The following is a 23,013-nucleotide window of genomic DNA, read 5'->3' on the forward strand; positions in this document are numbered from 1 at the left end:
CTCCAGTTGTTTTGGTTGAGCTCCTGTTTACCTGGTTGGCTATACTTAGCCTTGGGAATTTATTTTTCGCTGTTCCTTGCCCTCATGTTTAACATTGCTTTGGGACGTCCCAATGGTTAAGAAGATCAGGAGCTCTGTTCGTCAATGAACGAAAGAGAAAATGGGATTTTTGACTTACCGTAAAATCCATTTCTCTGATGTTCATTGGTGGACACAGCACCCACCCCTCTGTATGGAGTTGTAGTTCTGCTGACACTGCTTGTAACAAAACTGTATACTTATAGCCGAGAGAGGGAGTAGCCCATAGGCGTAGCCAGAATTTTTTTCTGCCTAGTGACCTACTCCTGTAAGGGGTAGTATTACCCAATGGTTAAGAAGATCAGGAGCCGTGTCTGTCAAGGAACATCAAAGAAATGGATTTTACGGTAAGTCAAAAATCACATTTTTGACGTTAACTTTTTCTTTAAAATTGCCAGCTAACTGAGGCTAATCACTGTAACGTTATTATTTAGCTAGTTATGTCTTGAATTAAAATATTAGAAAACTTGGGATTTGTAGTCCAGTAGCATTGAGTAGAATGTATGCTCATGTGCAGCCTGGCTCAGAATATTTTGACAAGCGGGTTGTTCCGCTTCATCTTCAATATCTCTCTGAACCTGGGACAGGTGAGTTTAAGACTTGCTGGGGACAGAGTAAAATACAATGTTAGTAATGACTGCAAAGAAGATGTTCTTCATTCTTCTGGGCAGGTGAAGTCATTTTAGTTAGTCCCTGTTTAAAAGAAGCCTTTGGGCAGTATAAAAATAGACTACAGATCTGATTGACTCGCCACTCCTCATAATGGTTTATGTACCTACCTGTTGAACTGTATCAGGGATAGAGAGATATCACCAGCCACACCTCGCCCTAAAAAGTTTTCTTGTTTGGTGTATTGAATAAAGTTAAAGTAGAACTATGGCCAAATTAAAACTAACACTTTTTCTGCTATTTTTCCTTTGCATTAGCACAGCTGTTTGTGGTAGATGGTGTTGGGCTTTAAATGAGTTACAGCAAGACAGTGTCTTTTTGTTTTGGAAGGTTTAGGCCATATGAATAAAACCTGACCATTATTAGCACCTCTGGCAGTGTAATATGGCTTGTCCCAACCCTGTAATTTAAACTTTTGCAGGAGAGCTTAGCCTGTTAGAGTAAAGATATTGGATCTACTGACAAGACCAATAGATGTACGTTTTGGTTTTGCCCATTGTTCCAATTTACCAGTGTCAGGGAAGGGAGGAGGGGAGATTCTTATCAGCTTTATGGTCAGCTAAGATGTGTGGCTTCTTACTATTTGGCTGCAGAACTGTATCTATTTTGAAATGCAGAACTGTAACTAGATATTGGGAAAATATGTGTAAATGTGGTGATTTTAAACCTTTACTAAATGCATGCGACAAGCCCTCTTAAGCTATAAAACAAAAACGCTGCCAGCTACCACATTTAATTACTGGAAGAACATATTACAAGCAGCAATGCCCAGTGCTGTGTGTCTGTCACATATTAACTGTTGGGGTACTGGCTGAAAGCTTGCACGAAGGGGCAGGCTGGTCAGTGAATAGCACTGCCAATAGATCCAGCTCAGGCTACCCAGCATCTGGCAGTGCTTTCAGTGTGTTTGCCATCATGTCTCACTGTATAGGGTTTTCTTAAGCTACTAATTTTTTGTGTATCTGTTGTTGTAGAGTTTCTGGCCTAAAGATCCTGCCACAGGACTTCTTGTTTCAGGCTGACAGTGCTAGGCCATTGCCTTGCAATTAGCAGCAATGTTGTCAACATGCCCTTGAATCTCCTTTTGTTGGCTATTGGGCTGAGTTGCAGGTCTGCAGGAGGCATTTGCAGATTTGATAGGCAGCCCAATAGCCAACTGAAGGAACCCTGAAACATGAAGTGCTGTTACTGGCAGGAATTACATTTGTTTGGGGTTCACTTTATGGTGTTCTTAGTAAATCCGTGTTTCAGGTACATATATTAAGTGAAATTGGGTATCTCAGGTTCAGCCAATGTGATTTCCACAGTGAATCCTCATCCTTCTTCCCCTTTCATTATATGAAGGTTGCCAAGTTACCGAACCTGCGGTCACTGAGTCAACATCTGCTCATCAACATCATTGAGTCTCTGGCCAGTCACATCTCGGACAAGCAGTGTGCTGAACTGGGCTCAGACATTTGAACGACAACCCCTACCACATCAGGGTGGACTGTTTGGACGTCTCCAGCAAATTGTTGAACCATTCCTCATTGCTGTAATTAAGTGTCCTATTGTCAGACATGTGGGACCATAATACTGAAATATATCCTCATTTAACAGCTGAACGATGACCAGCTTCTGATATAAGTAGCCTATTATGTTTCACACTAAGGATTTGCCCTGCACCCTTATGGCAGTAACAAGTCATGTACTTAAAAAGGACACTATAGCTTTATGTTCATATTTAATATTTTTGTTTAACCGTTCAAAATTGTTTACATTTGTTTATTGTACATAAAAGTTGCATGTGTTTATGGTTTCCCTGTTTTTTTCCTTTTTTTTTTTTTTTTGTAGCATAATTATGGAAGTGGGGATTAGCAAGCAAAGCCACAGTAAATCTTGATACATATATTGTAGTAATTATCAAAATTCTACTATTTGTGTGAGATCCTTGGCACCTTACTGCTCAAAGCTTATGTAGAGTACTCCTGGGCCCTCGTAGTTGGAAATTACTACGAAAGCAAGTATTTTGCCCACAGCAGCCAATCAGAACAAAGCTGTTATATATGTAGGATCCAAAGATAAACTATATATCCTAATTAATTGCTATGGATAATGCCAAATCTTTATCTGCTCCAGTTTCCTACAACCTCTTAGAGTATTAATTTTACCTATAACCGTACATTTTAATTGTAAGAAATTTTGATGACAAACAACGACATCATGACAATTGCTTACCCAATAGAATACTAAAAAGAAACGAAAGAAAAACGTTCATTCACATGGGTGTACTGATCCATACAACCATATGAAGGGGCCATTTTCACCTGTGTGGGATGCACAAATTTCCATGCAGGGAGCTTGTTCAGATTGATGACAGGTGGCTGGCTGCATGGATCTCTGCATGCATCCTGGGGTGTACATCCATGTGGGTCTAATGCACAGATTAGGGGACACACACACACTTCCGATCCATGCATCGGACCCGCACAAATGTACACTCCGAGTGCGTGTGAATGTACAGATTGTTATGCCCATGTGAATAAGGTCAAATGCTCCAAAGTGGTTGTAAATCCTCACACATACCCAGTGACGTGAACAGCTTCAGATGATGCACAGAGATTATAAAAACTCTACTACTTTGTTTTTACTTAATTATCTGCAGTCTTCTTCTCTCTACACCCTTTCAAAAGTGCAGATCGTGTTAAAAATCTTTCTTCATCTGCCAGCAGCACAGAGCAGAGGGTGGAGAGAGCACAGTTACACTGTGTGAGAGCTAATTGGAGGAAAGGAACACACACCCCTCCACACAGCAGAAGAACTGTGTTGTGAATAGACCATCTCCATTCTAAATCCCCCCCTCCTCCTGGCACCAATTTCTCATGTGTCGCAAAACTTCTTAGAAGTGACTCATGTTTATAACCGGGGGAAAGAAGCACCCCTGATAAATTACACTTAGAGCTATGGAGAGAGAGAAGTAAACACTAGAGATATACAGGTGCATCTCTAAAAATTAAAATATCAAAAATTTAATTTATTTCAGTAATTTGATTCAAAAAGTGAAACTCATGTATTTTATATAAATGTGTTAAACATATTTTAAGCATTTCTTTCTTTTATTTTGAGGATTATGGCTTACAGCTGGTGAAAACATAAAATTTAGTATCTTGGAAAATTAGAATATTACATAAGACCAACAAAAAAAAAAAGCATTTTTAATACAGAAATGTTGGCTTACTGAAAAGCATGTCCATATACAAGATAGTATGCACTCAATACTTGGTCGGGGCTCATTTTGCATGAATTACTGCATCAATGCGGTGTGGCATGGAGGCGATCAGCCTGTGGCACTGCTGAGGTTTTATGGAAGCTCAGTTTGCTTTGATCGTGGCCTTCAGCTTGTCTGCATTGTTGGCTCTGGTGTGTCCCATCTTCCTCTTGATAATACCCCACAGATTCTCTATGGGGTTTAGGCCAGGTGAGTTTGCTGGCCAATCAAGCACAGTGATACCATGATCATTAAACCAGGTATTGGTACTTTTTGGCAGTTGCCAAGTCCTGCTGGAAAATGAAATAAACATCTCCATGAAGTTGGTCAGCTGAGGGAAGCATGAAGTTTTCTAAAAAATTTCCTGGTAGAGGGCTGCGCTGACTTTGGACTTGATAAAACACAGTGGACCAACACCAGCAGAACACATGGCTTCCCAAATTATCACAGACTGTAGAAAATGTTGCATTTTATTTGGAAATCAAGTCCCAGAGTCTGGAGGAAGAGTGGAGAAACACAGAATCCAAGTTGCATGAGGTCCAGTGTGAAGTTTCCACAGTCAGTGATGATTTGGGGAGCCAACTCATCTGCTGGTGTTGGTCAACTGTGTTTTATCAAGTTCAAAGTCAGCGTAGTCGGGTGTTTTGAGACTAACCCAGAACAGTTATGCTAAAAAGGCTTCCAGGCAGAGGGTAAGTGTAAAAGCCAGGTGCCTAGCATTCAGGTCAGCAATGGATGCCCCATGTTTATGTAACTGTTTACTTTAAGAACCCCAGTGCTTTATTTCACGTTACATATCATTTTATTACAAGTACTCTATACGGTTTGTCTATAGGGCCTGGTTTAGGTTAAGTACTAATACAATGCTGAAGAACACAAAAATTTCGTTGTTTTAGGCTTTTTGTGCTTGAAATTTTGAAGCGGCTTTAATTGATTTCCTTGAATAGGTTCTCAAGATCAAGAATGATCTGGCCCCCACTTAAGCATTTTGGAATAGCAGACACACTGAGCATTGCTCTAATCCCCCCCCCCCCCCCCCACCACCCACCCCCAATGGCTGTTGATATCCAGTGTAGCCTATTTTTGTAGAAATTCTCAGTATCAAGTTATAGCTGTCTTAATTGCTAAAATGTGCATTTAGATGTGTATAGTTTTGTACGCATCTAAATGCAGCATTATAGGAAACTAAAAGGGGCCATACACAGCTGTGGCTAAATGAAAATGTACACCGAAGAGACCGCTGTGCCCGAGACCATACATACTGTATCTGCAGATTTTACATACATAAAGTCATTGGAAGAATTGTATGCATCTAAATGTGTACTTTAGGTATGTATTTTACGCAGGATCCTTTGCTAGCTCTGCCAGCAAGAGCTTGCGTTCAATGCAGAAAATACACATGTTAATGAAACCTACTTGTATATGTTGACATGAACTGTTGCCTAATCACAGCGCCCTAATTACCACAGCTTTGTCCAGTCAAGTGCTTGTTAAGTAGATCTTTAACAGGTTTTGGGCTGCCATACACAGGTAGATCTCTCACTGAGAACAACAGTTAGTAATCTGCCTTCCTTGCATGTATTGCATACAGTTGGATTACATGATATGATTTACTTCCACTTCGATCACACTAAAACTATAAAGCCCTATGTTGATGAGCTTTTTGTTTGCGTGAGATGGGATTTGCAGTCCCATAGAACAGTGGTCCTCAACCCTGGCCTACAGGGCCCACTAACAGGCTCGGTTTGCAAGATAACTAAAATACATCCCAGGTGATATCATTTGCTGCTCAGTGATTGCAGTACTCTAGTCTGCATCTCCCCAAGGTAATACTTAAAATCTGGCCTGTTAGTGGGCCCTGAGGACCGGAGTTGAGGACCACTGCCATAGAAGTATATCTAGTGGAATGCTAAACCCACCTAAAATATATGTAAATATGTAAACCCTCACCTTGTAAAAAAAAAAAAACATTTTAGAATAGAACTGAAAGGCAAAACATTTGTGTATAAATATAAAAAACATTATTAATGCCTCCCCCCCCCCCTTTTTATATATAGACATGTGTGTAATCAAATAATCTCTGTTCTCAGCTGCAGGAGGAGAAACCGCATTACACTGGTCTGCCTAGTGAATGGCTGTTAAGGGAAGGGGGTGGCAGAACAAGTCTGATCATTTTAGGAGAGCAGGCTGAGTTCCCAGCACAGCCAAAAAAAACTGACCATGCATTGCTCTCATGTGGTCAGTTTTTGATAGGAAAGCAGAATGACTGCCAGGAACACCAGGGATTTTACACAAAGGAAGCAAAACAGAGAGAAAAGGATACTTTTTATACAAATACATGTAACAGTCCGCACATATCAGGAATAAAAAATAGTAGGTTTACATATTCTTTAAAGCAGGTCAAATGGAAGTCAATTGCAGATCAGATGAGTCTGTTAATTCTGAATGATCTCAAAAGCAACTCAACTTGATATACTCAACACAAGCCCAATGCTCCTTTACACAGGCTCTAAATGTGACATGCCTTGTAACCTTACACTGAAGAAAAGGAACAGATTCTGACAATTATTAGCATTTTAGATCAAATAGCCATTAAATCAAGGGAACAAAGAATATGGTAGAGAAAAAATACTCCTGAATTCATATCACAATACTAGGAGTCATTCTGTGGTCCCTAGCAACTAAAATATAGCCGGGAACCCTCAGCAACCGAGAATCAGTAGACAAAAGGAGGAGATGAGGCGGTGTAGACCAACCTCAGAAAGGCTGCATAAATGGGGCTCACATAGGTACCGTGCAAAAATGAATTTTATTGATGGTGATAGTCTACAAAAAAAGCTAAAATTCCATGGAGAGTCCACCATGATTTCCTGTACAATGTTGACCTTGAAAACCCAGATGGGTGGACATAGATGACAGGATGGTAAAACACACACAAGGGTCCCCTAACTGCCCCCAGACCCATTAAAGCCTACCTTAACTTAAAAATAAAAAAAAATTGATGTGGTTTGTTCCTTGTGCTGCTGTCTCTCTTTAAAAAGACATTGTCCTGTGTACATCAGGAGCTGTGCAACTGGTGCTATTCTGACCACATGCGTTACCACTTCTGCTATTTCATCGTGAACAGCAAGTTAGAAAACAGAGCAAACATGAAACTGGGCAACTCATTTGAGGTGTTTTAAGTGGCATCATCATGCACAAGTTGCCGAATGGTTTTGACATTTTTGGGGGCTGAGCTCATTGAAGGTCTTCCAGATCTCTGATCATCTTCCATTCTTGAACTGCGCATGCCACTCAAACCACCTAGAAGGACTGTAAACTTTTTGATACCACCTCGTAGAAGCTTAGACACTGTAGTATGGCTTCTATGAATGAAGGAGCTGGGCATAGTTGGGTAATCTTAATGAGTGACTGTCACAGTTCCCTTGGCTCCATTAACCTCCCTTCACACTGGAAGATCCTGGGGGGAATGGAGAATAAAGGCAACTGCACAATGGACACATGATATGGACCTTGTGTTGGTTTAGATTTCTGGAGTAAACTTGGGTCTTAAAGTTATACCTTAAAGTGATTCTAAAGGTTTTTTTTTTCTAAAATAAACATGTCGTACTTACCTGCTCTGTGCAATGGTTTTGCACAGAGCAGCCCTGGTCCCCCTGGCACTCCTAGCTTTTCCTGCTTCCTGAGTGCTCTCATAGGAAACCACTTGCTATGGGGGAACTCGCGTGGGTTGTGTACATCTATTGTCAAACACAGTGTTGCACAGTCCCGGCACTGCTCACAGGAGTTGACTGACAGCAGCAAGAGCCAATGGCCTCCACTGCTGCTGAGCTACCTGTGAGAGAAGGGAGAGAAGAGCAACACTGAGTCGACATCGGGCTCAAGTAAGTATTGGGGGGGGGGGGACAGAAGCTGACATGGAAAGGTTTTTTTCACCTTAATGCAGAGAATGCATTAAGATTTAAAAAAAAAAAAAACTTTTACTTCTACAACCACTTTAAATAGATCTATTCCTAAATGCAATTCTAGTATCTTGACCAGTGTGCTTTTGTAAAGCAGGTCATTAAAAATAAACTGTCAGCTGTACTTACAACCTGTCTAGTATACCTGTACAGGAAGCTGAAGTATCCATTGAGCCTAATGTCCTTTACATTCTCAGTTTGCTGGTAACCATATAATCTGCCTTTTGTAGTCTACATTTACAGTATCTGCATGGATTATAGAATGATTATATGCAGAAACAAGCAGTCTGTAACTTTAGATGGACAACACAATTCAGACTTTTCACATTGGCACAATAAATATTAAAGGCACACAGAAGAGTGAAGATTCACAATGAAATATCATCTCCTACTGTACTGAATTACTCAAAAACACTGAATTACACCTTTTATTTCCTACTTGTCATTCTTAGCACAGCACCGTATCCTGGCACCTGTAGGTGACCCTACTACCAGTTAATGAATAGTAATACAAAGCATGACACTAAATGCTTTTCCACTATTGTAATAGTTAAAGGTAGAGCTATTTTCTGCTTAATGTAGAATAAAATGTACATACTAATAATATTCAAGGTTTACATCTGTAATCTTTAGTAAAGGACAAGTTCGAAATACCTGACTACATGTGACCGCCCATGTCTCTGTGCTGCAGAAAATTTGTATAGCTTAACTCCCCTTCCTGAATAATACCTAAAGAGATCCTCAACTCTTAAGTTCCTCTCTGTTCAAGCAGTATGCTACATGTATTGTATGCCCATGTATCTTGCATTCTGTATACACTTGTTGTAGAATTACCCGTATAAAATGACAAATAAAATGCTGGTAATATTTATTAACATATACTCCTTTATTTCTGTCTCATAATGTCCTATCTTCAGTGACAACGTAAGGGTCTGCACATTTTGTTTTTGACCTTTTCAGCCTGAAAGCCATATAAGAAAACCAACAAAAAGTGAAGTGACACAAACGTTTGCCCAAAGACCTAGATAACATTATCGGTCAGGTCAGATAACCAGCAGGTAAGCATTGTCATCAACTGGACACCACCTGTGGCATATACAGCAGATAACTTTAATATAAACAGGCAATTTACACGATTCTACATTGTCAAGAGATAAACCTTTTGTAATGTTCAGTTTAGGCAGCAGCTTTTCCCCCCTGCATTAGTCTTAATCTGGGTACGCACAGGCATGTTGGGAGACAAAAAAAAAAAACGGCTGACATTCGGCCTGGCTTCTGTTGGGCGTGCATGCTGGAAAACCAACCTCTGATCAGTGCTCTCGGCCAATGACAGAGAATGCTGATCGGAGTGTTCTGGTGGGGGGGCCGTTCCCCTGTCAGAACACAGTAGATCAGCTGAGGAGATGGCTATACTATAGCCTCGTACACACGCAACGAATTTCCGCCGACCGGTCGCCCGTCTTTTGTCCAGAGTGCGTGTCTGTTGGTTGGAATGTGCTCTAGACTGCACACAAATTTTCCCGTATGACAGAATTCTACTTCAGAAGTGATGTCATGTGTTGGATTGCTTTGTATGTGTTCTTTCTCTCTGAGCATGCCTAGTCTTGCTCATAAGATTTTTTCCCCAATCGAAATCTGTACTAATGAGACGAAAATTGGACGTGTTTTGACGGAGGACAAAAATTTTAATGCCTGCACACCAGGATTTTGTCAGCCGAAAAGTCGGAGTCGGCTGTCGAAAGCACCATACTAACAAGCCGAAAATCGGCAGATCGGTCGTCGGACGAAATTTCCCGGCCAAATTTCTTCTCGTGTGTACGGGGCTTTACTTTGCATAGTTAGTATAGCGGCTCCGACTGGAGCTGAAGGTTTTTTTTTATGTTCAACCCAAAAACTAATAGTGTGTACCAGGCTTTAAGCCGGCCATATATGGATCAAAATTCGACCAGTTTAGCGGATCCATGTATGGGCAGGGTGGTTGCGCAGAAGTTCATGTACTGATCGATTTCTGTACAACTGCCCTGTAGGATTTTTGCCACTTGTTTAGTGCCTCCAGTTATAGCCTGCAGCACTGATCAGAGTATTCTGATGCTTGGGAAGTCTAACTGCTATCAGAATACAAAGGCACAGCGGGAGGGATTCCCCCATCTTCCTTGAATGCATGGATGGAGGAAAAAGTATGTGAATCCATAGACTAATTACTTAAATTAAAGCTAATTGGAGTTAGTGGTTTGCATGCCTGGAGTCCAATTAATGAAATAAGTTTGGTGGTGTGAATTAGAGCTACTTTGATTGATAAAATATACACATTTTAAGATTGCTGTTCATAAGAAGCATAAGCTGATGCAGGGGCGGACTGAGAACCCTCAGGGCCCCCAGGCAAAATAAATCAAGGGCCCCCTTCCAGGCCCCACCCATGTCCCGCCTCCAGTCACACCCTTGCCCCGCCTTCAGACACACCCTACACAATCTTTAGACACAAGGAACAAAAGTGCAATAATTTATAAACAAGTGCAATATAAATAATTCACAAACCAAGACCAGTACAAAAATCATAAATAGACAAAACCAGAGCAATTCAAATCATAAACAAACAAAACCAGAGCATTACAATAGTAAATTGCCAGGTCTAGGTGGGGTAGGGTTGCTACCTCATCCCTTTAATCCAGGACACATACGAATTACCAGTGGCGGCTGGTGCTCAAATTTTTTTTTTGGGGGTGGGGGGGGGGCGCAAACAAAAAAATGTAATAGGCATTGCTTTGCTGCAAAAAACACTGTAAAAAAATTACTCTTCTTCCTCCATGCGCGCCGCCCGCTGCCTCTTCTCTTACGGCGGGCGGGAAGGTGACGTCGGGACGGGGGGGGATAGGTAGTAGTGAATGATCAGGTCTGAAGGGGATCGCATATTGGGATGGGGGGGATCACAGTGTTGTGCTGAATTTGGGGGGAGATCATATATTGGTCGGGGGGGCAGTGGTGAATTGTGTGTTGGGGAATGAGAGCGGTGGTGAATTTGGGGGAGATCACATTTTGTGGGGTGTAAGGGGGGGTGACACAGCAGTGGTGAATTTGGTGGGGGGATCACATATTAGGGTGGGGGGTGTCAGTGGTGAAATGTGTGGGGGGTGGTATGATACAGTGGTGGTGAATTTGGTGGGGAGATCACATGTTGGGGTAGGGGGGGTGTCAGTGGTGAAATGTGTGGGGTATGACACAGCAGTGGTGAATTTGGTGAGATTACATATTGGTGGGGGTGTCAGTGGTGGTGAGGGGGGGGGATGACACAGCGGTGGTGAATTTTGTGGGGAATTATGTGATTTCCCCACAAAATTCACCACCGCTGTGTCATACCCCCCCCCCCCCCTACACCATCACTGACACCCCCACCAATATGTGATGTCCCCCCTAATTCCCCACTGCTGTGTCATACCCCCCACACCACCACCAATATATGATCTCCCCACCAAATTCAGCACCGATGTGTCACGCCCCCACCCCGACCCCACACAATTCACCACAGAGTCTGTGGTGAAAAAAGGGCACAGCTTACCAGCATCAAAACATCATTCCAACAATGAAGTATGGTGGAGAGAACATCAGGATTTGGACTTGCTTCTCTGCTTCAGGGCCTGAACCATCATCGAGGGGGAAATAAGTTTCCTAGTTTAACAAAATATCCTACAGGATAATATCAGTGGATGTCCCCAGCTAAAGCTTAGTAGAAGTTAGTAGACCCCAGATCTCTCATCTGCCCTCCAAAGCAGCCGATCAAACCAAGATCATTATGATCAACAGCTTTACTAACCGGTAACAGCTAGGAAACAAACAAAACTGAAACCAGTTGAGGAGGAAATCCCCATTGCTTGTTTCTTACATCACAGAAGAGATCAAAGAACAGAAATGTGTCCCACTCTGCAGAGTGGTTCCGATGCAACAGGTCGCAGGCTCCTCCGGGGAACCTAAGTGAAAGGCAGTGAGTGGTGCAAGGAAGGGGAGGAACCCCTGTAAAAGTGATCTGGTGGCTATATAGCCACTCAGATCACTTGCAGAACAAAGAGTTCCTGCCTGAACCTCACATGCCTATCCTACATTTTGGCTTAAAATCGGAGGATTTTGGAATCACTGGAGAAGATAAAACCAAGGTTGTGTTGGGGTTTTAGATGACTCCTTAGGTTTGCAGAAGCTCTTTTCGACTGTTCTCCTGACAAAAAAAAAACATCCTCTAATAAAGAGAAGTTTTTTTGGGATCAAATTTCACTTTGGAAGATTAATGAGCTGACACCAATATCAGTCATTGCCACAGGGACACCTGCACTCACAGGATAATTGATAAAACAAGTGGATGTGACTTTCACCAAATATTGATTGATGGTGAATATTTGGTAAATGTCAGATTCACTGCTTTATAAATATGCCCCATAGTATTATATGGAGACTGCCATCATTTTAGCTTCGGGGCCCATCCACATCCATAGAGTTGTGGTTCGTAATAAGGCACAACAGCTCCTCTCCAGTTACTATGTAAAATAGGGACAAAGGCTTCTAATTGCACAGTCAATCCCAGATTAGTGAAAATGCACATACAAGCTCAAAACAGTAAAAAGCCGACCATACAGTCCCCAGGGGCCCCTGACAACATCTTGTGATGAAACACATATGGCGGAGCATGGTACGCTATTTTCACCACATACTTCATATAGTGGTGATGGTATTGTAAAGTGGCATTTTTGCCATTTTTAGCTTTTACTGTAATAATAAATCTTAAGAGATTACCTTCACTATTCAGAGTCTTCCTCCCTTTTTCACATTCAAACTGGAAAGAAACTGCTATGCTTATGAGCGGTTATACAGCTGGTGGTCTTACTGATCCTGTATGGGGATGATTTCTATACATAAGCGTGGCTTGACCAACTGAATTCTGAGGTCCATTTATATGGTAGGAGTCTTGGTGCTTCCAGTGGTTGAGAGTCACTGAGGAATCTTACTTCCGATGCTGAAGCAAGGAACTACACAGTGGAAGACTTTGCGGTAGTATCCCGCTTTTTGACACTATAATAAGGCTTACCTGTAGGTACAAATAATATCTCCTAAATCGGCACGGTTTAGGAGATATTTACAGTGCATCCAGCCGCTCGTGCGAGCGGCGCATGCGCTCTGAAGGTCCGGGGGGACCTTCAATTATGTTTGCCGGGAGCTTGCCGGAAAATCACTCCCGCGCGCCATCGCGGCTCCGGCCAATCATCGCGCCGGAGCCGTCTCTTCCCGCCAATCACCGCTCCGGAGCCGCCGCACCCGGAAGAGACGGCGAGGGATCATGGCAGCGCCCGCAGCGATGTCCGGGGGTCCGTGTCGGGGCTTCGTTCTAAGGTAAGTTACACATAATGGGTTAGTATGCGATGCATACTAACTTATTATGCCTTTGTCTTGCAGGTTTGTTTTTTGTTTTTTTTATTTTAGGGTTTACAACCGCTTTAATTTGACTTTTTTTGGACATTTTTTTTTTACTGAAAGTGTGGTGGAGATAGTTTTTGTGGAAGTGCTGCGTGTATTGTAATGCAGCAAGCAGGCTGGATCATGAGTCAAGATATATAGGCCACCTTAAGATTTTCTCCTCACTTGAGAAAAGTTTAAGGGGCATGTGAATAATCAACTTGCATAAATGTATAAATAGTCACTATATGAATTTGATGAAAGTTGTTAATTTAAGGTCATTGCAAAGGATAAGAGGGCACTCTGCACCTTAAGGAAAAAACAGAAAATTGTATAAAATTTTTACCGTAATTTTCCTTTCCTGACCCAATTCCATGGAAGCATACATGTGATATAGCTCCGCCCCTATATCCAATGACAGGACCTGTTTATATTTATAAAAGGGAAGCTAGCGCAACCTCCCCCATTCTCCGTAAAAATAACAAGATCAAAAAAGGGAGGGTTCATAGGCTGCCATGGATTGGCATCAGGAAAGGAAAATTACAGTAAGTATTTAATACAATTTTCCATTTTCCTGACGCCAACATGGCAGTATACATGTGATAAATGTGATAAATAACGAGCTAAACAGGGAGGCTAAAATATATAATCAAACTTTTACAATGGACATGAAAGACTAAACCGTCATTCTATCCAAGTCCATTGACGTACAAGCCTCTGAATCTTCCCTGGAGTGCCTGAGGCAGGTGTACTGCAGCAACCAGCCTGCTGCTTTGCGGATCTCTCCATAGACATTTTGCATGTGATGCCCCGAACCTAAAGACCTAAAATGGACCTAGCTGAATGAGCCTCTATCACTTCTGGAGGCTCCTGCCTGGCCGCGCTGTAAGTTTTCCTGGATGACCTTGACACTCCAAAACAGTGGCGGCTGGTGCTCCATAGGCCGGGGGGGCGGCAGATGGACCACACCAGCTCCAGCCTGCACTGTCCCCCCCCCCCGGTCGCTGGTCCCCCACCAGCTCCAGACTGCACTGTCCCCCCCCCAGTCGCTGGTCCCCCACCAGCTCCAGCCCGCACTGTCCCCCCCAGTCGCCAGTCCCCCACCAGCTCCAGCCCGCACTGACCCCCCCGGTCGCCGGTCCCCAACCAGCTCCAGCCTGCACTGTCCCTCACCAGCTCCAGCCCGCACTGTCCCCCACCAGCTCCAGCCCGTTGTCCCCCCCCCCCAGTCGCCGGCTCACTCACCCTTGGCAGGCAGCTGCGGCGGCGGCTTCCCCCTCAGTCTCCCACTCCTCCTCCTCTGCTCCTTGGCCAATAGCATGGCTTTTCCTTTCGGCCAACCGGGAAACAGGTCTCAGGACCCGCTTCCTGATTGGCCAGGTGGAGAATCAGTGTGGCAATAGTGAATATTCATTCGCTATTGTCACACAACTGGGTGGGCTCTGCGCCCCGAGCCCACCCTTTTTTGAAGCCTATTAGAGCCTCTGGCTCTAATCACGTGCGTCAAAATAAAATAAAAAAACCCACTGGAATCCATACGTCCAGCGTCCTGCATGTAGATTAGGGGGCCGGACGCATGGATAGGGGGGGCAGTGCCCCTGCGCCCCCAATGCATCAGCCGACACTGCTCCAAGATGACAAGGTTCTGCAGTAGCTTCCTCCTCTGAACTTGCCTGATGGAAACATAAACAGAATTCTGAAGGATTTTAAGTAGGAAGTGGCTTAAAAGTAGGCATTTTAGACACTTGGTGCATCCAGCTCGTGTAGGTTAGATACTGTCTACCAGAAAGGACAGAACCGCCACTTTGTAAGATGAAAACAGAAGCCACTTTGGAAACAAAGGTGCTTGAGGGGCATAGGCTGCAACTTGTCTGGAAGGAACAAGATGTAGGACTCTGTAGCCCCAAACGCTTGCTGATCCAATACTTTTCATCTTGAAGTTATCAATGGAAACTGCCTCTCGAGTGATGTCCCACTGAGGACTGCTTTTTGATTATGCAAAGAGTCCTGGCAGGGAAATCCAGGACCAGAAAACAAAAACTGGGGAACTTTATTCCTCCTCAGGGCAAAGTCTTAGGACCCGACCTCTTGAAGCTTTCCCCTGGCAGCTCACACACCCTTGACGTCCTTTCTGGAACCTTGCCAGGATTGAACCACTTCCAGAGGAAGTTCGTATTCTTTCCTTCTCAATTTCCAGTCCATCCTGGGACAGGTGTTGTGGAAACACTGGTAGCTGAAGTGCTTGGTCCAGACTAGGTTCCAGGTGAGGATAGCAAGAGAGGCACCTTGTGAATGGATAGTAATTCAAACAGGTTTGGCTGAGGGAGGCCCCATACTTGAGTTATATGGGCAAGATCTTCCAATTAAAGACCCATTCATTGGGAACCAAAAAACACCTGGAGCGACAGTCCCTTTCGGCGTCCTTGGTGCCCAGAAGGTACAATGCCTGTAGAACCTGAAGATTACATTCAGTCAGGGACAAGCTAATTTTATTTATATTGGAACCTGCTGTCAGTTCTCCTTTGTTTCTGAACGTATGATGCTGCTGCAGTGTTGACCTCATGCAGAATAACCAGTTGAGCCCAAATATGAGGTGTGACAATATGAAAGGCGAGGTAATGGATGGACGCTATGTATCACCTTGGATGCGTTCATATGCAGGAAGCTAAGGTGGAATACGGGCCACTTTGGAAATGTTGGTTCCAGACCAGATTTTGCAGTCCACTAGTAACCACCAGCAGGTGGTATAAATAAGGAAAGACTGGAGCAACAGATTGCTCATGCCCTGGGAATCAGGAAGCCAAACCTGAGAGAACTATCAAAGTGGAGATTGCTTTGTGAGAGAAAGAAAATAGTTTGCATTATGTTTGTTTTGTTGGTGACTGAGAGAAGCCCTTCCCCTGTGAGTTAGAAACCTGAACTATTTAGTTTGTGCCTGGAAAACAAGGATTTTTTTTTTTTTTATTTGATTTGATTTCAATGCAACATTTTAAAATTAAACTCTCTACAAGTCAGATAATAAGAAAAAACTGACATCTAGACTACCTTTTTCCCAGTGAAGGATGCGGGGCTGGATGAAATGCTGTCCATACTGGGCTTGTCATGACATGGTGATGCTCTTTTAGCTTGACCTTAACCACTTACGCCCTGGAGGATTTGGCTGCTCAAAGACCAGGCCCTATTTTGGCAGTCGGCACTTCGTGACTGTAATGGACCATTGCGCGGTCGTGCGACGCTGTAGCCAAATTAAATTGATGTCCTTTTTTTCCCACAAATAGAGCTTTCTTTTGGTGGTCAGGGGGAGTGGCTTGTTAGATCATCACAGAGACATATGATCCTACATAGCAGGATCGCATAGCCTTAGTGATGATCTAAGGGAGAATGACAGACGGCTGTGTTTACATCAGCCGTCTGTCTTTCTCCCTCTCCTGAGTGAGATCGCGAGTGGCCGGTGGACATCGGAGCCGCCGGTCACACGTGCAGGGAAGGCAGGGAACGAGCGGGGGCGGGAGCACGCCGGGGGCGGGAGCACGCCGGTGGCGGCGCACACTCGCCCCCTACAGGCTCGTGGGTGAGTGACGTACCCATACGTCACTTTGCCCAGGAGAGGCTGACTGCCGCAGTACATAGTCATGCGGCAGTCGGCAAGTGGTTAAGCAAGAGCGAAATGGGGGCTAGGTTGCACAAGAAGATCCAAGTTTATAGGAAGGTTCTCTGTTTCCGCTTCTTACTTATCAGACTGATGGTCCCTACTCAAGCACATGGAGGTCTTGATTATGTGGCAATAAGTTCACATTGGACATGCCATACCAAATACAGCACTTACACAAGGCCTTCTGCACAGTGCATAGCTGGCTAAGAGACCAAAAAGCAGCCACAAAACCTGGACCAGATAATGCATGCACACCAGTCACAGGAAAAGCCACAGATAAAAGGAATAACCTGCAAGCAAGAGAAAAAACACAACTCACTCCCACAAAGGAAAAATGAGGAAGCCTCATGAAGGTAGAGGCAAGGGAAGACAATCAAAAAGGAATAGCACATACCTGTGGAAGATTAAAAAAAAAAATGCAAAATGCAGCACTAACTTTAGCACCAGGGTCGAGCTCAGGTGTGCAGAGATTTGTGCTAGGAGGGGTGAGTTTTTTTCTGGGGGGGCATTTGAGCTGGGGGGGGGGATTTGGGGGAGGGCGGGCAAATATTTGTGCTGGGAGGGGGGATTTCAGCAGGGAGACTGATTTGTACTGGGAGGAGGGTGAATTTATGCTATGGAGGAGGAGCATGCAGATTATTGCTCAGTGCTTTTATGGGGGGAATTTTGTTGGCATATAATGCTTATACATCTTGGGGGAGTACAATTTGCCATGTTCGCCCTGGGCTCTGTAGATGATCTTGTCCCAGCCCTGACCCCATCCACCATTTCATTCCTTGATATGTCTATGCCCTGCAATGAATAGAAACCAGTACTGGGGTCTGGGGGTCTACAGGTCTGTACAAAGACTGCAGAGAAACATGTCATGCTCTAATGGTGTGGTGAGTAAACACCAGCTCAGCTGTGCAGAGAAACACATGCAGCATGGACTTCAGCAACCAAAAACTAGCTCAGGTGCACCACATGAGGTTCTGAAGTCTCTAGTTTTTTTTTTTTAATTTCTTTATTTAAGAAGAGGTTGCAGAATAAACAGAGTTAAGGCACATCGGGGGGAAAAAAAATGAGACAGTACAATCTGACAACAACATCCTAAACATAGTTTCGTCAAAAAGGTCACATTAGTTGGAGGATGAACATGGTCAACTGGACCAGAAAGGTGGGGTCAAACCCCTCCCGGACGTGTATAGTAACCAACATATCAAAGGAAACAAGGGCTGATGGATTTGGAGATAAGTAAACAACCTCAGTTATACAAAACTTGTGAGTGTCAAGTACCAAGTTAGTACTGACGGACGGGCCACGTCAAGAAACCACGACTCCTAACCATGGAGTCAGTCGGGGAATGAACAAGCAGTTAACTGAATTAGTCTCTAGTTAGAGAACTCCTCAGCCCCAAAGGGCCACCAGAAGGGGCCATTTACTGTATAGATGGAGAGAACCATGTGTATGAACTTTCTTATTATCCCATGAGGCCCATGCGATAGCAATGTATACTTTGTCATAAACAATAATAATCATAAGGTAATAAAATGTAGGGCTAAGTTCCTCCAGGCAATTTTTGAAAAAAATCCATGTTCATAATCATTCACGATCTGTCAGGTTTATTTAAAACGAAAAAAACCCTGTCTGTGTTCTTGTACAAGATACATGTCCAAACCTGCAGGTCGTACAACAAATAATACTGCCTTTTAGTTGCTCAGTTAACCTTCTTTGATTAGTCACCTCCTCTGACCTGAGAAACAATTAACTTTGAATTTATCAGCTTTTTAGACGGTTCTATCTTCATACACACATGAGATTAATCCCCCATAAACCACCCAACAATCTCCTATTGTAACACAGAAGTACAGCAATTCTAGTCAATTTTTAAAGCATAATTAGAAAAACAGAAACACACAATGTAACTAGTTACCCATAAACATTAAATGAAAGATACACAATTTTAACACAATCATTCAATTGTTGCATTGTTTATAATAACTAGATAACAGTGCTAGGTATTCTCAGACATGGTTAGATATTTTTGTACATATATTGTCTTTGCATTACAGTATCTTCTGTCTTTCTGGGCCTTTTCAGATTTATGAAAGATCATACAAGATAACCATGCACAGGGAGACGGCAGAAAAAAGATCATACAAGATAACTATGCATGGAGAGACAGCAGAAAAAATTAGATTTTTCCTACAGCTTACCTGTAAAATCCTTTTCTTGGAGTACATCACGGGACACAGAACAACCATAATAATTACTATCTGGGTTATATGCCACCTGCAGGTAATTGGACATTGGCAACCAAAAAGACAGGCAGCCCCCCTCTGCATAATCCCTCCCATACAGGAAGTACCTCCATTTTGTAGCAAGCAATAAACATCCCAGACAAGAGGGGAGGGACCTCTGTGTCCCCTGATGTACTCCAAGAAAAGGATTCTACAGGTAAGCTGTATGAAAAATCCAATTTTCTTAATCGTACATCACGGGACACAGAGCAGCCATAATAAGTACTATCTGGGATGTCCCAAAGCAATGCACTTGAGGGGAGGGGGACATTAATACGGAAAAAAAAACACCATCAGACCGAAAAGATCTACATAGGTGTCTGTAGCACACTGCGGCCAAATGCAGAATCTGCCCGGGTCCTAACATCCACCTGATAGAATCTAGTGAACGTATGTACTGAAGACCAAGCAGCGGCCCTGCAAATTTGAGCCATAGAAGCTTGATGGCGAACTGCCCAAGAAGCACCTACTCTTCTGGTAGAGTGTGCCTTTACCGGAAAAGGAGAAAACTTCCCCTTTAAACCATACGCCTGGATAATGACCTGGCAAATCCACTGAGAAATTGTAGACCTAGATGCTGCCTGCCCTTTCCTGGGCCCTTATTGCAACATGAACAAAAGGTCGGTCTTCCGAATCTGAGCTGACATCTTCAAATAGACCTTAAATGCACATACTACATCGATAGAATGTAACAACTTTTCCTATGCTGTTTGAGGATTTGGAAAGGAGGAAGGTAGTATATAGTCCTGATTCAAATGTCTCCTTACAAGAAAGACCTGCTAATTCTAATACTCTTCTAACTGAAGTTACTGCAAAAGATAGGAATATGCCGTATGGGCTCAAAAGGCTGTTTCTGTAGAACCGTAAGGATCACATTTAAATCCCAAGGACACAACGGTCCCTAACTGGCAGAAGCATACATAGCACCCCTTGTATAAAGGCTCAGAGCAAGGAATGCAAAGCAATCAGACTTTGAAAGAAGACTGACAAGGCTGAAATTTGATCTTTAATAGTGCCTAATGGTGTGAATACACGATTAGAATATCGCCCGATCATTCCACCACCGACTTTTGAAAAAGTATTTGTCGGTCGAAAACGTTGCTAACATGAACATACACGGTCCGAATATCGCCCCCGACCATTGCCCACCGATCATCGAAACAGTGTTCGTTGGTCGAAAACGTTGCCGACATTAACGATCCAAAAAAAAATGTTACAGACCAATCGATTACATACGTAGTCCTCACATTTCACGTTTAAGCGGAAGTGATGTAATGTGCGTGTGACCTTAAAGCCACGCCCTTCCTCCTAGCACCAACGACCGCCTAGCACGAACGAGCGTGGGACCGACATTAAACCGCATAATTCAATAGAGCCGTGTGTATATATGTATATATATATCCCTATATCACCAACATGCGTTCGTCGGATAGTGTTCGTGTTAACGAACGGGCGATCGATATTGAATATGGATGAGGCCCAGAATGCCAAAATTTGCATCACTGCACTTGGTGTTTTAGCCATCCATAAACACCAAAAAAAGAGCACAAGAAAGCAAAGAATTTGGACCAAAAAATGGCTGCAGAACCGTGATCAATATTCTCATATAGAATTGATTAGAGAGCTAAAGGAGAACAATCCCGATGACTATAGGAACTACCTCAGGATGCTTGTTTCCAACAATTATTATCTGTGATTGGTCCCCATATCAGGAAACAAGACACAGTTATGAGGGACTCCATCACTGCTGAGCAGAGACTTATTGCCACTCTGAGGTTCCTAGCCACTGGAAGAAGCCTACAGGACCTCAAATTCAGTACCGGTATTTCCTCCCAATCACTAGGAAGGATTATTCCTGAAACCTGCTGTGCAATCATCAAGGTCCTGCAGAAGGATTACATAAAGGTAATACACATTTATGTTATTAACCTACTTTCAAACCCTCTACATATCTCATGTATTATTTTCTCATCTATTCTCTATGCTTTACCTGTTTGCTACTTATTATTTAGTTAATTTCATATGTAGGTGATAAGCATGAATGTTTAGTTGATTTAAAAATCCATTAATTGTCTAGCAATATAATACATCTATTTATGTTAGTTTATACATAGATTCCAATCAGAGGATTGGATGGAAATTGCAACCGAATTTTCCGAAAAGTGGAATTTCCCAAATTGTGGCGGAGCAATCGATGGAAAACATATCATGATTGCACCCCCTGCACAGTCCAGGTCATCCTAATATAACTACAAAGGGTTTTTCAGAATCCTTCTTGCTGTTGTGAATGTCAATTACGAATTTATATTTGTAGATGTTGGTAAGAATGGTAGGAACTCCGATGGAGGGGTTATAGAAGAAACTGAGTTCTACCGCCTTCTGAAAAATGGAACCCTAAATTTGCCATCAACACAGGAAACGGTTGAAAATGTAAATTTCGTATTTCTTGCTGATGACGCTTTTGCCCCGATCGCTCGCTGAACGGAAATTTTCGGCCGATTTTCTTATTGTGTATTCCAGCCATAAGGCTAGCTTCATATCTACCCCTAATTGCAAGAAGGCTAGAATTCTCCCAATTATATATTTATGGGGATGCCACTTCCTGGCCTCACATCAAGAAATGTAAGGCTTCTAGACTCTGTAAAACAGTAAATGCCCCTAGAGACTGGTTTCCTAGCATTTATCATTGTAGAGACTGCAGGACCAGATAAACCCCGCTCCCTTAAAATCCAGGCTTTAATAGCCAAAGCGTCAAATTTTAGAGATTGTAAGACTGGATAGAATATCAGACCCTGAGAGAGCAGATCCGGACGCAGTGGAAGAACCCATGACCTTTCCACCGCCAACCTTAGAATTTGCACGTACCAAATCCTCCTGGGCCAAGCTGGAGCCACCAGGATTACTGGTTTCCCTTCTTCCTGAATCCTGCGCAGAAGTCATGGCAGCAGCTGAACCGGGGGAAAGGCATAGATCAGGGTGAACTGCTACTAGGGAGTCACCAAGGCACCCACTCTGACTGCGAGCCGATTCCTGGTACTAGACACAAATTTGTCCAACTTGCTGTTGAACCTGGATGCCAACAGATCTACATCTGGGACCCCCCATCGTTGACAAATAAATGCAAAGGTCTCAGGATGTAAGGACCATTCCCCTGGAACCATCTGCTGGCGACTCAGAAAGTCTGCCTGCCAGTTCTCTATTCCTGGAAAGAAAACCACTGACAGGCACGGAAGAAATTTCTCTGCCCAGAATGTGACCCACCTCTTTCTGGGCTGACTGACTCTTGGTGCCCCTCTAATAGTTGATATAGTTCACAGCCGTGGAATTGTTGGATTATACCCCAAAGTCTGGGAGTCCAGTGCCCTCATGCCCGACAAACTGCTCGGATTTCCAGGATATTGATGGGGAAGCTGCTTTCCAACCAGGACCATTTCCCTTGGACAGTGGCTTCCTCCAGAACTGCTCCCCAGCCGTAGAGACTGGCATCTGTAGTCACCACCTTCCAGATTACTGGAAGAAAGGATTTCCCGCTCTCCAAATTCCTGGCTACCAACCACCAACCTAGACTCTGATGTAGCCTCGGTACTAGAGAGATGAGAGAATCTAGGGCCTGGATTGGTTCCAGGGGAATGGGAATCTAAGGCCCTTTCTCCAGGCTGACAGAATGTTGTTATGTAAAGGTTTTGCATGGAA

General features: G+C 43.4%; 1 protein-coding gene across 2 annotated transcripts in view; it reads left to right on the forward strand.

Annotated features, from left to right (window-relative positions):
• LZTR1 (leucine zipper like post translational regulator 1) overlaps positions 1-2,540 on the forward strand; it is a 63,859-nt gene extending 61,319 nt beyond the window's left edge. For both annotated transcript variants that reach the window (XM_082273327.1, XM_082273328.1), the window contains one exon: positions 2,092-2,540. In XM_082273327.1, coding sequence (XP_082129453.1) covers positions 2,092-2,208 — 117 coding nt within the window. In that variant the 3' untranslated portion in view covers positions 2,209-2,540. The remainder of the gene's footprint in view (positions 1-2,091) is intronic.
• Positions 2,541-23,013: the final 20,473 nt, after the last annotated feature.

Source organism: Pelophylax lessonae (assembly GCF_965119305.1).
Source record: "Pelophylax lessonae genome assembly, chromosome: 1".
NCBI classification, from domain to species: Eukaryota; Metazoa; Chordata; class Amphibia; order Anura; family Ranidae; genus Pelophylax; species Pelophylax lessonae.